Source organism: Schistocerca serialis, chromosome 5 (assembly GCF_023864345.2).
Source record: "Schistocerca serialis cubense isolate TAMUIC-IGC-003099 chromosome 5, iqSchSeri2.2, whole genome shotgun sequence".
Lineage (NCBI taxonomy): Eukaryota > Metazoa > Arthropoda > Insecta > Orthoptera > Acrididae > Schistocerca > Schistocerca serialis.
Window position 1 is genome coordinate 57792390 of NC_064642.1, and position 15294 is coordinate 57807683.

Genomic DNA, 15294 nt, shown 5'->3' on the forward strand with positions numbered 1-15294 from the left:
AGCCTATCCCCTTCTTACCATAATAAAAGTATTGGGTTTTGACCAACATACAAGAATTTCTGCGAAGAAGAAAACAAGTCTCATGGCAGGCTATCTCCATGATTCCAATGTTGCAATAAAATTTCAACACAACATTTAAATGCAAAATATTTTCATTCATACTTACTACACCATTTGTGTGAAAAAATGTCAACTAAATAAAATCTCACGGGCAGGAAAACTGCAGCCAGCCACACTATTAAATGCATACATTATTCCACCACAACTAGTTTTGGGCCTGAGCCCATCACCAGATGGCAGCATTGATTCTTTGTACAAATATCAAATTATTTTGCTCTTTAGGGAAGGTTTTTTTTTAATTCTTTTTTTTTTTATTACAGCATAGTTGTACGCATCTGTGGTTGTGGGTGCAGACAGATAATCTATAATGCGCAAAGAAATCAAGGCAAAAATAATGCGAAATTTGTAAAAGATATCCTTGCTGCCATCTGATGATGACAAAATAGACAAAATACAGCAGTCGTCACAAAAGTTTGGCTGGTCACCATTTTTCTCATCAGTGAGATTTACTGGAACAACCACAGTATTCTCACGCCATTACAGATAAAATAAAGTAAATAAGTGCTTACCACTGCTTCATATGATGTGAATTTAGGTTTCATATCTCTGCCATTAAGTGTAATAAATGCACCTTTGTTCCCCATCGAATCACTGAAACACAACATCATTGATAAACAACTCAATGTTTAACTGGTAACGTGTATGTAGGTACCACACACACAATAGTGGAAAGACTTTTTATGAGGAGACACACACGAGAGAGAGAGACAGAGAGAGAGAGAGAGAGAGAGAGAGAGAGAGAGAGAGAGAGAGAGGCGCACCAGTAATTTGGAGCAGAAAATACTGTTATGCAGCGTCCATCGTGAGCTATTTCAAAGCCTTCATTTTTCACTTCATGGCTCCTTATAATGTAATCTAGACCATTAAGGTCAAGAAATTTCTTTGTAACATCTGGACCAAACTGTATGCCAACACCTCGCTTGCTTGGTTCTCTGCCAGGCTGAGGTTGTGGATCAGACCACAATAACTCACACATTAAACCTGTGAAGAAAAATGTATATGTTATTTATGCTCAAACAACACTATATTAAATTTATACATTTATCTTGTGAATTGTAAACCACAATGAAAAATTACAATAACAGTCTTTCACGTGACACTGAAGTACTGGTAAATTTTTATCCCAACAGGAACTGTATTAGGAGTCAAATATATGTTGCTGTTGTTGTTGTTGTTGTTGTTGTGGTCTTCAGTCCTGAGACTGGTTTGATGCAGCTCTCCATGCTACCCTATCCTGTGCATGCTTCTTCATCTCCCAGTACTTACTGCAACCTACATTTTTCTGAATCTGCTTAGTGTATTCATCTCTTGGTCTCCCTCTAAGATTTTTACCCTCCACGCTGCCCTCCAATGCTAAATTTGTGATCCTCGATGCCTCAGAACATGTCCTACCAACCGGTCCCTTCTTCTTGTCAAGTTGTGCCACAATACCTCCTCATTAGTTATGTAATCTACCCATCTAATCTTCAGCATTCTTCTGTAGCACCACATTTCAAAAGCTTCTACTCTCTTCTTGTCCAAACTATTTATCGTCCATGTTTCACTTACATGGCTACACTCCATACAAATACTTTCAGAAACGACTTCCTGACACTTAAATCTATACTCGATGTTAACAAACTTTTCTTCTTCAGAGACACTTTCCTTGCCATTGCCAGTCTATATTTTATATCCTCTCTACTTCAACCATCATCAGTTATTTTGCTCCCCAAATAGCAAAACTCCTTTACTACTTTAAGTGTCTCATTTCCTAATCTAATTCCCTCAGCATCACCCGACTTAATTCGACTACATTCCATTATCCTTGTTTTACTTTTGTTGATGTTCATCTTATATCCTCCTTTCAAGACACTGTCCATTCCATTCAACTGCTCTTCCAAGTCCTTTGCTGTCTCTGACAGAATTACAATTTCATCGGCGAACCTCAAAGTTTTTATTTCTTCTCCATGAGTTTTAATACCTACTCCGAATGTTTCTTTTGTTTCCTTTACTGCTTGCTCAATATACAGATTGAATAAAATCGGGGAGAGGCTACAACCCTGTCTTTACTCCCTTCCCAACCACTGCTTCCCTTTCATGTCCCTCGACTCTTATAACTGCCATCTGGTTTCTGTAAAAATTGAAAATAGCCTTTCGCTCCCTGTATTTTACCCCTGAGCCATCTTTAGAATTTGAAAGAGAGTATTCCAGTCAACATTGTCAAAAGCTTTCTCTAAGTCTACAAATGCTAGAAACGTCCGATCCATAGAATGCTAGTTTTTTCTCTCTTGATAATGACGTCCTCTTGAGTAGTCCCCGCCCGGAGATCCGAATGGGGGACTATTTTACCTCCAGAATATTTTACCCAAGAGGACATCATCATTGAACCATACAGTAAAGCTGCATGCCCTCGGGAAAAATTACGGCTGTAGTTTCCCCTTGCTTTCAGCCGTTCGCAGTACCAGCACAGCAAGGCCGTTTTGGTTAGTGTTACAAAGCCAGATCAATCAATCATCCAGACTGTTGCCCCTGCAACTACTGAAAAGGCTGCTGCCCCTCTTCAGGAACCACACGTTTGTCTGGCCTCTCAACAGATACCCCTCCGTCATTGTTGCACCTACGATATGGCCATTTGTATCGATGAGGCACTCAAGCCTCCCCACCAATTGCAAGGTCCATGGTTCAATATAAATGTTCCAAATCTGTATTTGTGTGCAGTGACATTTTGGCATCTAGGGGGTGGGCAGGTGGGTGAGGGGGAATTCATCATAAAGTTCATGAAATTTTAACTTGACATAGCTGAAAGATTATGAAAATTTTATTAATACAAGTGGATCTTCCCTTGAAGATGTGTTACTGTGCATTTGAGCATATATTTCACCACACAAAACTTTATTCTGAATAGGAAATGTTACAGGATCTGCTTAGACTGATGAGGGATACAGAAGCAGTAATCATAATATTATCAAATGGCAGTCCCATCAGTAGTTCTTGTAAAAGCTACACAGTAGTTCTGCTAAAACCTCACTGTCTCAGACACCTTGAAAATTTCTCAGTTAACACCTAAAGTAACACACGCTCAACAGAGAATCAACACAAACGATATTTCAGAAATATTTAGGTTTTCCTGATACTGCTGGCAACATAAAAATTTCAAGCATAATGTATAAAAATACATTTGAGAAAAGTATAAGGAAGAAAGGCAGTTCTAACGGGAGGTTTTTGTTTGGTGTGCTGATGGCCAACATTAAGAAATATAGGTTGCAGAAAATGAAACAGGGCAAAAGAAGTCTACAGAAAGTGCTTTAATGAAAAACACAATGTGTTTTTCTCACATGTACATATTACAAGGATTACATCAATGAGCCTGATCAAAAAAATAAATTTGGATATGGTAGAAGTGTCAACAGGCAGGCATCACACATCATACAAAACCATACAGCAGTCATGTAAATGTTTTGACAAACTAATCAGTGAAATAAGACCTGTTTGTCCCTGAACACTATGATATTCGGCAAATAATATAGGAAGTGACAGGCTTTCTACAACTTATACAGAGACCAGACTGAAGTTATAAGAGCTGAGGGACATCAATGGCAGGCAGTAATTGAGAATGAGTGACATAGGGTTTTAGCCTACCTTCCACGTTATTCCATCTGTACATAGAGCATGCAGTCAAGTTAACGAAGGAGAAATTTGGAAATGGTATTAACATTCAGGGAGATGAAAATAACTGAAGTTTGCTGACGATATAACATTTCTTCCCAAAAGCAAAGGACATGAAAAGAAAAGACAGTTGAATGGAATGGATAGAGTCTTGATAAGAAATAATTAGATGAGCACCAATAAAACTAAAACAACAGTAATGAAATGTAGTCTAATTAAATCATGCAATGCTGAGGGAATCTGATTAGGAAATGAGACACTACAAGTGTTAGATGAGTTTTGCTACACATGCAGCAAAACGACAGCAGCAGAAGCAAAATGGATGCAAAATACAGATTTGCAATAGCAGAAAAAGAGAAATATACATAAATCTAACATTAAGAATTAGGGTTTCTTTTCTGAAGGCATTTGTTTGGACTATAGTGTTATATGGAAGTGAAAGAAACACAGAGAAGGAGAGACTAAGATTTTGAAATTCTGTGCTACAAACAAATGCTGAAGTTGAGAGGACCAGATTGTATGGCCAAAGAAGAAGCAGTGAACTAGGAAGAAACAATATTTGCAGTATAGCTTCAATAAAGTAGGGGTCACCTGAACCATCAAGCAATAAAAAATGTAGTATTCTTTTTAGGAATTATAATGGGGTAAAAACTAAGGTGACTACAGAAAAACTACAGGAAGGAGGTTCAAGAATGTGCGTGTCATCTTAGTTACACAAAGGTGAAGGTATTTTTCACAGGATAGACTCGTGTAGGGAGCTGCAAAAAAAAAAAAAAAAAAAAAAAAAAAAAAAAAAAAAAAAAAAAATCACTAAACTTAAGATGACGACAAGTCATCAAAGTACTCCAGAATGAAACTTTCTGGCAGGCTATAAACACGTGCTGGTCCGCAAACTGAACCCAGAAATTTCCCTTCCATAGGTAATCCCCTCACTGGCTAAGCCAGGGGCGGGCAAACTTTGCACGCGGCTCATGAGCACACAGCGCTGCACGTGTGCTGCTCGCGTGCAATCGTCGACAGGGGCAGTGGCGACAGCCAGCAGGTTGCAGCAGTGTAGTACCAGGCTAAGATGCGGACGTTGAAGCGAAGCGACCACTACGTAGTGAACGTTGTATTTCAATAACCGGAAAATGCTGAGCGAATCAAGGAAACGGAGAATTGGAGATTTGCTACCTTTTAAAAAGGAATGGGAGAATCATTTTTTTTCTCTGTGCAAAAACGTGAAAATTGGAAATGTATAATATGTGACAGTATTCTCACTGGTCAGCGGAAGTTTAATATCGAACGCCATTATAATAAATTTCAGTATGTTGCCGTTCTTGGTGCAATAAAAGAGGAATTTCTCAAGCGATTTGGGGATGTATCTTACTTATCCCAAGGTTTTGAATAGTTCTCGAGACAATCTGCTGTTTCTGTAGATGATATTCATCCCAGTTTGTAAATAGAATTAATAGATCTACAGCGTAATTCTCATCTGGGAGACAAGCTCCTTTTGGCAAGACGTGTAATAGATTTTTATCATGACTTTCCATAGCAAGAGTTTCCTCGTCTCCATCGTGAAGCCATGAAGATAATGTCAATGTTTGGCTCGACATACATTTGCGAGAGATTTTTTTCTGTTATGAAAGTCTCGGTTAAGAGCAAACATCAGTAATGAAAATTTACGTAACTATTTGCGTTTGTCTGTATGTAGAAATTTTGTTGCAGACATTAAACGTATTGTAAACTCCAACTGTGATAATTAAATAAAACGTATCGTAGGTAATAGGTACTCTTTCAAACCACGATTACTTTCAAGCACTCCTACTAACCTTATTCCTTCATTCAATAAAGCAGGCCAGTAAACAAGACGCATTACAAAGTAAGAAGCGGTGAGACGGTATGGCGGGGTGGCGGGGAGGGGAGAGAAGCGGGTGGCCAGCTTGCCCCTGTGTGCGCGCAGAACACCTGTTAACTGCACACGTGCATGTGCACCGCACTCGTGCAGAATTCCTGCCCGCCCCTGGGCTAAGCTGTCCAATCATGCTCACAAGCTGTCCTCACAGCTTAATCTCTACCAATACCTCTCAATCAGGCTAAAAGGAAAAGAAGGAAAATTAGTATTTAACATATTGTTGACAAATTGGTCATTAGAGAGAGAGTGCAACCCACTGGAGAAGGAATGGAAAGGGAATTAAGCCACGTCATTTTCAAAGGAAATAACTAAGCATTTGCTGTAATGCAGACAGCACAATGAAAAGATTGCCAGAAAATAAGCATTTGGCCAACAAGGCCTTCACTGGTAGTAGACACACACACACACACACACACACACACACACACACACACACACACACACACACACAAATGCAACTTACATACATGACCACAGTCTCTGGCTGCTGAGGCCAGGGTGGGAGCAGCAGCACATGATGGGAGAAGCAGCTAGGTGGTGGAGGTAAGGAGAGGTGGGGCAGGGTAGGGATAACATGGTAGAGGTAGGGGAAACTGCTTGTGGGAGCATACAGGGACAAGGCGGAGAGAGGGTAGGGCAGCTAGATGCAGATCAGAGGTTAAATGGAGAGTGGGGGGGATTAGTGATTAGTGGAAAAGAAGTAAAAAGGCTGTGGGTGCATTGGTGAAATAATAGACAGCTGTGTAGTGCTGGAACGGGGGACAGGGAAGGAGCTAGATGGTTAAGGACAATGACTGATGAAGGATGAGGCCAGGAGAGTTACACGAACTTAGGAGAGTTCCCACCGGCACAATTCAGATAAGCTTGTGTTGGACAGCATGCTCAGCAACCGGGTTTTCCACCTGTTCCTTGGCCACAGTTTGTTGGTAGCCATTTGTGGGGGCAGAGAGCTTGTTGGCTGTCATGACCACACAGAACGCAGCACAGTGGTTGCAGCTTAGCTTGTACAACACATGACTGATTTCACAAGTAGCCCTGCCTTTGATGGGACAGGTGATGCTTGTGACCGCACTGAAGTAGGTGGTGGTGGGAGGATGTATGGGACAGGTCTTGCATGTAGGTGTATTACAGGCATATGTGCCAAGAGCTAAGGAGTTGTGTAGGGATGGACGAGGATACTGTGTAGATCTGGTGGGAGGGGTGGGAAAGACAGTGGGTAGGACATTCCTCATTTCAGGGCATCACCAGAAATACCTCTGCTTCGATGGCTGCCACCCATTCTACTCCAGGAAGACCCTTCCACACAGCCTAGCCACCTATGGCCATCGCAACTGCAGTGACGAGCAGTCCCTCTTCACAACAGTAATTTCCCTTCCAACCTTATACAAAAACTGATCTCCAATGCCTTATCTCTCCAGTCACCCACCACGTCCAAAATCCCATTGTCTGGCCACAGAGGAATATTCCCTTTGTGACTTAGTACTAACCAGGACAAGAGCAACTGAATCACATTCTTCACCAGGGTTTTGACAACCTCTTGTTATACCCTGAAGCGAGGAATGTCCTATCCACATACCTCCCACCCTTACCACAATGGTATTCTGCCACCCACTGAACCTACAAAATAATTATTCTCTTCCATCCCTACACACACAACCCCTAGACTCATGGTTCATATTCCTGCAATAGAACTAGATGCAAGACCTGTCCCATACATCCTCTCACCACCACCTATTCCAGTCCAGTCACAAGCATCACCTATCCCATCAATGGCAGAGGTACCTGTGAAACCACTCATATTGTGATCTTAAAGCTGGGCTGCACCCGCTGTTCTGCAATCTACATGGTCATGACGGCCAACATGCTGTCTGTCCCCAAGAAACAGCTGGACCACCCAGCTGCTGCGTGCATCACCCAACATGACGTTCATTTCAATGACTGCTTCACAGCCAGTGCCATCTGGATCCATCCCAACTGCACCAGCTTCTCTGAATTGTGCAGGTGGGAACTATCTTAACTCTCCTGGCCTCAACCTTCATTAGTCATTGTCCTTATCTGCCTATCCCCTTCCCTGTTTCCATTCCAGTACTACACAGCCCTGTATTCCACCAACACACCCACAGTCTTTCTACTTCTCCCCTTTTCTGCTACAACCCCGTCAACCTGCCCTCCATCTAACCACCTGCATGCACCTAGCTTCCCTATCCTATCTCCACCTTGGCCCTGTATGCTTCAACAAGCAGCACTTTACCATCCCCCACCCCTACCCTGCTATCACTTCCTCTCCATGCTCCGGCCTCCTCCTTACCCCCCCCTAACCCTGCTGCTTCTCCCATCATGCACTACTGCTCGTAGTCTGGCTTCATCAGCCAGAGATTGTGGTCTTTTTGTGTGTGCGCGTGCGTGTGTTTATTTCTGACAAAGGCCTTGTTGGCTGAAAGCTTACTTTCTGACAGTCTTTTTTTTTTTGTGCCTATATGCAACTCAGCACCTCCGCTACATGGTGGGTAGTAATTATCATTTTATAATATTGTCACATTCTATGCTGGATTTTCCATTGTGTACACAAAGGTACTATCGCAAAGTTCCATGCAAAGATCACGAAACTGAAGGCAATAGAGTGAGGCTGGAGGAGAGTCCTTAGGAAGCAAATGAAGGCAAAGGTGAACACAGGCCACCGCATGAAGCCAAGGTGGTGTAAGGTTCATGCCCACCAGAAAAGTTGCAAGTGGTGTGAAGTTACTTCAAGTCGCCACAGCAAGTGCCAAAAGTGGACTCCAGGAGGTAACAGAGAAGAGGAATGCACCCCATACTGGTGATCATAGGAGTCATTGAAGAAGGAGGCATAGTATGGGTGACCATGCATGGCAGACGAATGGCATGCATACCTGCTGAGGAGAAAGTCATGGCAGTAGGACAGTGGTACGATTCTTCAGTAAGATGATCTCGGCTTGGGGAAGGCCAGCATATACCAGATTCCCTGTTAGTGTGGTAACACTTATTGGTCAGACAGTGCACACCATTGAAGATCAGTGCTGAGAACATCAAAGGCACACACGACTGGAGTATTCAAACAAGTCGGCAGTCGCAAAGCACTGTTTGTCCAAAATACATGAGATGGCCTTGGCCAAGACTTCTACATACTTGGACAGTGTGGTTTGAGAAGCCGTTTAAATTCGCATAAAGGATGAACTTGTCAACCACGACTGCAGTTATAATCTTAGCAAGGCTTGGGAACCAGCACTGAGCATAATTAAGAAGACACTCAGCAATGAAAACAATCTGGCATGCTGGCCAGACGTACCAACTACATTGATGCTCCACAGACACCGACCCCTGCATCTCCACGACTGTCGATGTGTGCCCATGGAGGGAACGGCCCGTGGGGGGAGGGGATATAAGGTGGCCACCTGCCCTCGGGAGCTCAGTTTGTCAGTTCACCTGAGGCAACATGTCTGATTGCTGAAATATTGTGCCAGTTGGACACTGTGAACATGCAGTACACCCGAGGACTCTTCGATCAGGACAGTGGTAGTTCAGCAGCTTCGGCATACAAACTCTCAACCTGGCTAGTGCAAAAGGTGCCAGTGGCCAAAAAGATGCCACGATGGTGGATAGTGTTGAGTTGGTGTAAGGGGGATGGACGTGCAGACGTGTATACAAAGCACACATAGTCTAGTTTCGAACGGACAAGGGACAGGTACAAACAGAGGAGAGTGGTTCAATCTGCACCCCTGGAAGTACCATTGAGGACACACGGGACAGTGAGGGACCACGTGCAGTGGGCTGCCAGGTAAGACAAATGGGAGGACCAAGAGTGTTTCCTATCGAGTATGAGCCCCAAGAATTTTGTAGAGCAACAGACCCAAGATGTAAAGATGGTGGGGGATAAACCAACTGTGCCGCCAAAAATTCATACAGATGGTTTTGTCAGTGGAAAAACGAAAGCCATTGCCGATGCTCCAGGAGTAAAGATGATCAAGACATTGCTGAAGACTCGTGATTTTGTGATATCACAGAAAAGCCAAAACCAGACTAGAGGAGCATTTGAACTGCCGCCCTCCCAAATAAGAGTCCAATGTCTTAGCACTGCACCACCTCACATGATTTTGATAAAGAAATGCTCCAAAAATTAAAACGAGATTACTTTAATCCTGTCTTACAAGGTCAAATATTCCTCTTTGTTAGTAATGTGGTGATGTATTGACTTCTCCAAACACTGCACATAATAGGTTGTTACGTCTATGGCAGTGTTGCTTTAATCTAAAAAATCTTATGCGTGTGGAACACGTATTCTACTATCTGAGGAGCTACTTTGAATGTGTGGTGCATGCCAGACTTACACAGATGTTGCTAAAATTCACAACCATACACCACGGGGCAAAATATCAACCCATCATATCACAGAATTGACATGAGTCTCCAAATTGAAGCTCCAAATCAGAGACCAATTAAACATACACATTGCTACAAATCATTAACTTCCTTCTTGTGAATTCTTGAAATTTTCCCAGTGAAAAGAGTATTCCAAGAAGTTTCAAGTTTGCAGTAGGATTACATCAACTTCTTGCTACAATATTTCAGCTGACAACATTTAGCCGTCTTTAGGTGAGTGTTTTGCACTGGAGATTGCTAGTTCACTTTGCTAAATTTACATAAAAAATTGGTGTAGAGAGGCATGTGCTAAGGAAGTTGCTACATGAATGACCTCTGTCGAACTATGCACCCTCTTTGAAAATTGCTCCATTTGTGTCGCCCAGGTGCATGTGTAATGGCAATACCTCATGCGTTTGGTCTGTGGAAATGCGCACTCCCAGAGTCAAAATTCTTATGTCCAAATTAATAAAAACAATCGTTGCTAGATGTGTCATGAGTCATAAAATGTTTTCTTTCAGAAGAAATTAAAGATCATTAGGTCTCACACCTTATCCAGTTGAATGTTGTCATCACAAATAATAAGATCTTCTGTCAAACGAATTGCTACCAATTCCTTAACAATTGAATTACGGAAGGATCTCGCCTAGGCCAAGGTTTCTGTGGCAGAATAATCCGTGGACTATCCTGTGGAGATACAATGCTCAGCTATGGCTGACTTGCAAAGGAGCTGGAGCACCTACAAACTATGTTCAAAGATAATGGATATTCTACCAATCAGATCAGCACAGCTTTTAAGGAAGAAGAAATTTTACCACCCACAAGATCAAGAAGGGAATTTGTTTGTTTGTTTTGTTTTAGGGTGCAAAACCAACTGGGGTCGTATGTACCCAAGCCAAATCTATAGAACATGAAGACAGAGAGCAGTTAAAAATGACTACACGTCATTCCCAATCGCCTTAAGAGAAGACAGCTAAAAACAGGGATGTGGAGAAAGGGCTACAAAATACACCATAGAGAAATGGAGGCCCATACTGCTACAACAGATAAAAAATAAAATGCAGCCAAAAGTCCGCGTGCCATTCGCCAAACCAGCCGAAAACTCAGACGGCAAACCTAAGCGGGAATGTAAACAGTTAAAAAATGGGCATCCCGTCTGTAAATAGTGACCATTTAAAACTTGGGCTCAATGTGCACAAAGTGGTGGGGGGGAGTGCCACTTAAGAAATGGCGATGGTAAAAAGGCAGTGCCCAATACGCAACCTAGTTAAAATGACCTCCTCCCGGTGGGGAGGGGGAGAGGAGGGCGGGTGAGGGGGGGTGGAGATGTCGTTCAAGTTGGTGGGAGAGGCTTAATAATCTGCAGCTTACTCCCTTGCAGGGAGAACCAATGGTGATGCCACGTCCTGACACATGGCAACACAGAGGCCATTGGAGGGAATATAGGAACTAGTGGGATAAGGTATGAGGACTGTAGCCTTGGCAACAGTGTCAGCAGCCTCCTTTCCTGGTAGACTGACATGACCAGGAACCGATATAAACATCACAGTGGCTCCATTGGGAGTTAGCAAGTGACGGTTTTCCTGGACCCGTTGGACTAAGGGATGGGCGGTACACAGCGCACAGAGACTTTGAAGGGCACTGAGAGTGTCGGAGCAGAGGACACAGTTGAAAAGCATGTGTCACCAGATGTACTCTTTGGCCTGATACAGGTTGAAGTGTTGGACCGTAAATACTGAGCAATGAGCTGGAAGCCGATACCGAAAAACGTCTGCGCCATTGACGAAGGCACACCCGACACCGTGGTCAGTCTGAGAGCCATCAATGCACACAAAGGTACTACTGCGAACCTCCATGTGAAGGTCATGAAACGGAAGGCAATAGGGCAAGGCTGGAGTAGTGTCCTTAGGAAACGAATAAAAACGAAAGTGAACACGGGCCACCGCACAAAGCCAAGGTGGTGAAAGGTTCACACCCACTGGGAAAGTTGCCGGTAGTGTGAAGTTAAGCCGCCAGAGCAAGTGCCAAAAGCAGACTCCAGGTGGTAACAGAAGAGGGACGTGCCCCATATGGGCTATCAAAGGAGTCATTGACGGAGGTGGCATAGGATGGGTGGCCACGCATGGCAGATTAACGGTATGCATGCCTGCTGAGTAGAAAGTCATGGCAGTAGGACAGTGGTAGTTCAGCAGCGTTGGCATACAGACTCAACTGAGCTAGCATAAAAGGTGGGTAGTGTTGAGATGGCATAAGAGGGATAGCCGTGCAGATGCATAAACAAAGCACACAGTCTAGTTTTGAATGGACAAGGGACCGGTACAAATGGAGGACGGTGGTCAAAACATTGCCGCAGTCTGGGATTTCTACAGAAAACCATTCATGACATGCGTGGACAAAGTGACGAGATGGTCCACTGCAGAACAGTGTGCTCGAAATCTACACTGCGCAGTGGTTAGTAAATTGCGAGACTCTAGCCACCATGCCAGCCGGGCATGAATCATACATTCCATCACCTCTAAACACAGCTGGTGAGAGAGATGGGGTGGTAGTTAGAAGGAAGGTATTTGTTCTTACTGGGCTGAGGTATTAGTATGACAGCAGCTTCACACCAGTATTTGGAAAACGTGCCCTCTGCCCAGATGCGGTTGTACATATTAGGCAGAAAGTGCTTGCCTGCAAGAGAAAAGTGCTGCTACATCTGAATGTGGACAGTGTCTGGCCCTGGGGCGGAGGATCAGGATGAACTGAGAGCATGATCTAGCTGCCTCACAGTAAAAGTGTCATTGTAGCACTCACGATTCTGAGAAGGGAAGGGTATTGCCTGAGCCACCTTCGCCTGTTTCCAATGCCACTGTCAGGCCAGAAAGCGGAGAATGGATCTTGGTCCCAGAGAGCTGTCAGAGATTTGTCCACACAACAAAGAATGGAGTGGAACTGTTAAAAGAACTAGTGAATGAAATCCAGCTAGCTTTTTTGCTATCCCAAAGAACGTGACAACACTATTCATAATGAATGCAGTTTGCCATCATGGGATGATGATCAAAAACATGGAGAACATGTCTCCATGCTCGAATTGCATCACGGCATGCCTCAGTCCACCAAGGGACTGGGACGCGGCATAGGAAGAGGAAGTGAGAAGAATGGAATGTTCTGCAGCATTAAGGATAATGTTTGTAAGGTATTCCACCTGGTCATCACAAATAGGGAAATCTTGTTCTTTGAAGGACACCAGGGAGGAGTAAAGCCGTCAGTCAGCCTTAGTAAGATGCCACTTAGATGTGCACACAGGTGTTGCACTTTGAGCCTTTCCAGTTAGAGGAAGGTTCAGGTTTGGTTCGCTGGAGGGACATAGGAATTCTTCACAGGAGTACTCTTTCTGTCCTTTCCAGCCTGCTGGTTGTGTAGCTGGTGGCACTGCTCCTTGAGGCAAGAGTTTGACGGCTTGTTGCACAGATGGGTGAGGGGACAGCGGCACTAGCTCGACACTAGGCAACTTCACAAGCTCAGAGCTGAATTTGAGGTTGCACGTCTGCCTACCACATGTTACACATTTGTCTGAGTGTCAACAAGACATTCTAGTGTGGTTGAAACAATGACACTGGTGGCAGTGCTTCAGGTGCAGAATGTACGGTCGGACTGGTGATAAGTTCATAGCCTGCTTTGATCTTGGACTGAAGCACCAGTCCATCAAAGGTGAGAAAAAGAGTGCTTGTGGGCACTAAGAAGGAATCTAACTTTTTCATCCCCCCATGGAGGGCAACGACACCCTGATCAGAGAGGTATGATTAGATTTCGGCCTCGGTCAGACTGTTGAGCAGCCTAGTGTAAATAACAGCACAGGAAGAATTCGAAGTCCTATGGGTCTCAACACAAACAGGATAGCCGTGGAAAACCGACGTGGAAAGCAGTTGTTGTTATCAAGAATCAGTAATAGTCTCCAAAAGCAAAGTGTCATTTTGTAAATGAGAGCAGGATTTCACAGGGCCGGCAGTTGCATCAACACCTTTCTGAATAATAAACGGATTTACCATTGAGAAGGGCTGACTGTCTTCAGTATGTGAAACCATGAGGAACCGTGGTACAGCTGGAAGGGTCTTTGAACTGTTAGCCTCATTCCATTTATATTTTGTAGACTTTAATTGTGAAGATGAAAGGCTCATTGCGAGAAAATCTCCCACGATTGCCAGTGTCTCTGATGGCGTGCTCCTTCCAACTGGGGGTCCCCTTCACAACGGGGCGCACCCACCTTAGGTGATTGATTGTTCACATCTCAGGTCACACCTCCCAAACACCTGGCGGAGGGGCCAAGTGGCAAATTGGGAAGATTGCAGCTCAGGCGAACACCCCTCCCTGGGCCTGGCCTGTACCAGGGGGGTATGTGAGAATCCTACCTGTTGACCTGGGGCTGGGAATTACACGTTATCCAGGCACCTGCTACGCGTCAAATGTGTGGGCTGGCCTTCAGGAGCACACGGGGAAAAATAGGAAAAAGATGAACGTCAAATGCCCAAGCAGAGGAAGGATAGGAGAAGGGAAACAAAGAAAGGAGAAGGGAACGAAAAACAGTGGGGAACTGTTCTTACGTCAGCGACGGACAGTGGGGAAGGTTCCCAGTAACACCTCAGACACATTCCCCAATGGAGGGGAAAAGAACAGCAAGAGAATTGACATGCAGCATGAAAGGGAAAATATACTGCAAAGGCTGGAGCCCAATGGTAGCTACGCACAAACCTGCCAAAGGGTGGCGAAACCCCAGGAGGGGAGGATGGGGTGGGGGGGGGGGGGTGGGGTGGGGGGTATGACATCAAGAAGGGTTCAAATCCAAGGCATTCCTCTTGCACAATGGCAATAGTTTGTTAAAATTAGGCATTATCATAAGGAAATAATATGTAAAGTAATCTTCTGCCCATCAGCAAAGGCATGTGGTGCTCTTGTTCGGCGAAGCATGATCTGGGATTGTGCGGGGCTGGAATCTATGGAATATCTTGCCAATGTGGCAAAGCCTACATCGATCAGACAACATGCACAGAGCATGAAAGACATGTTGAACATAATCACCACAACCACCTTTTGCAACCCAGTATGTCAGTCATAGCAAGATTAATATGTGGCTACATGAGCCAACATTTGCTCTTGGCTACTATCTGTAAACTCCACAGCCACTGTGAAGCCACATACAAATGGAAGCTTCTTCCTGAACTGACAGCTACTTGTCTGAGGGAATGAATTACCTGCCAAATGCTAGAGCTCTGGACAACTTA

General features: G+C 44.1%; 1 protein-coding gene across 1 annotated transcript in view; it reads right to left on the reverse strand.

Annotated features, from left to right (window-relative positions):
- Positions 1–15294, reverse strand: part of LOC126481237 (serine/threonine-protein phosphatase 5) — a 113075-nt gene that overhangs the window by 25522 nt on the left and 72259 nt on the right. Inside the window, exons 9-10 of the mRNA XM_050104850.1 lie at positions 882–1101; positions 630–711 (exon numbers count right to left, since the gene is read on the reverse strand). Coding sequence (XP_049960807.1) covers positions 630–711; positions 882–1101 — 302 coding nt within the window. The remainder of the gene's footprint in view (positions 1–629; positions 712–881; positions 1102–15294) is intronic.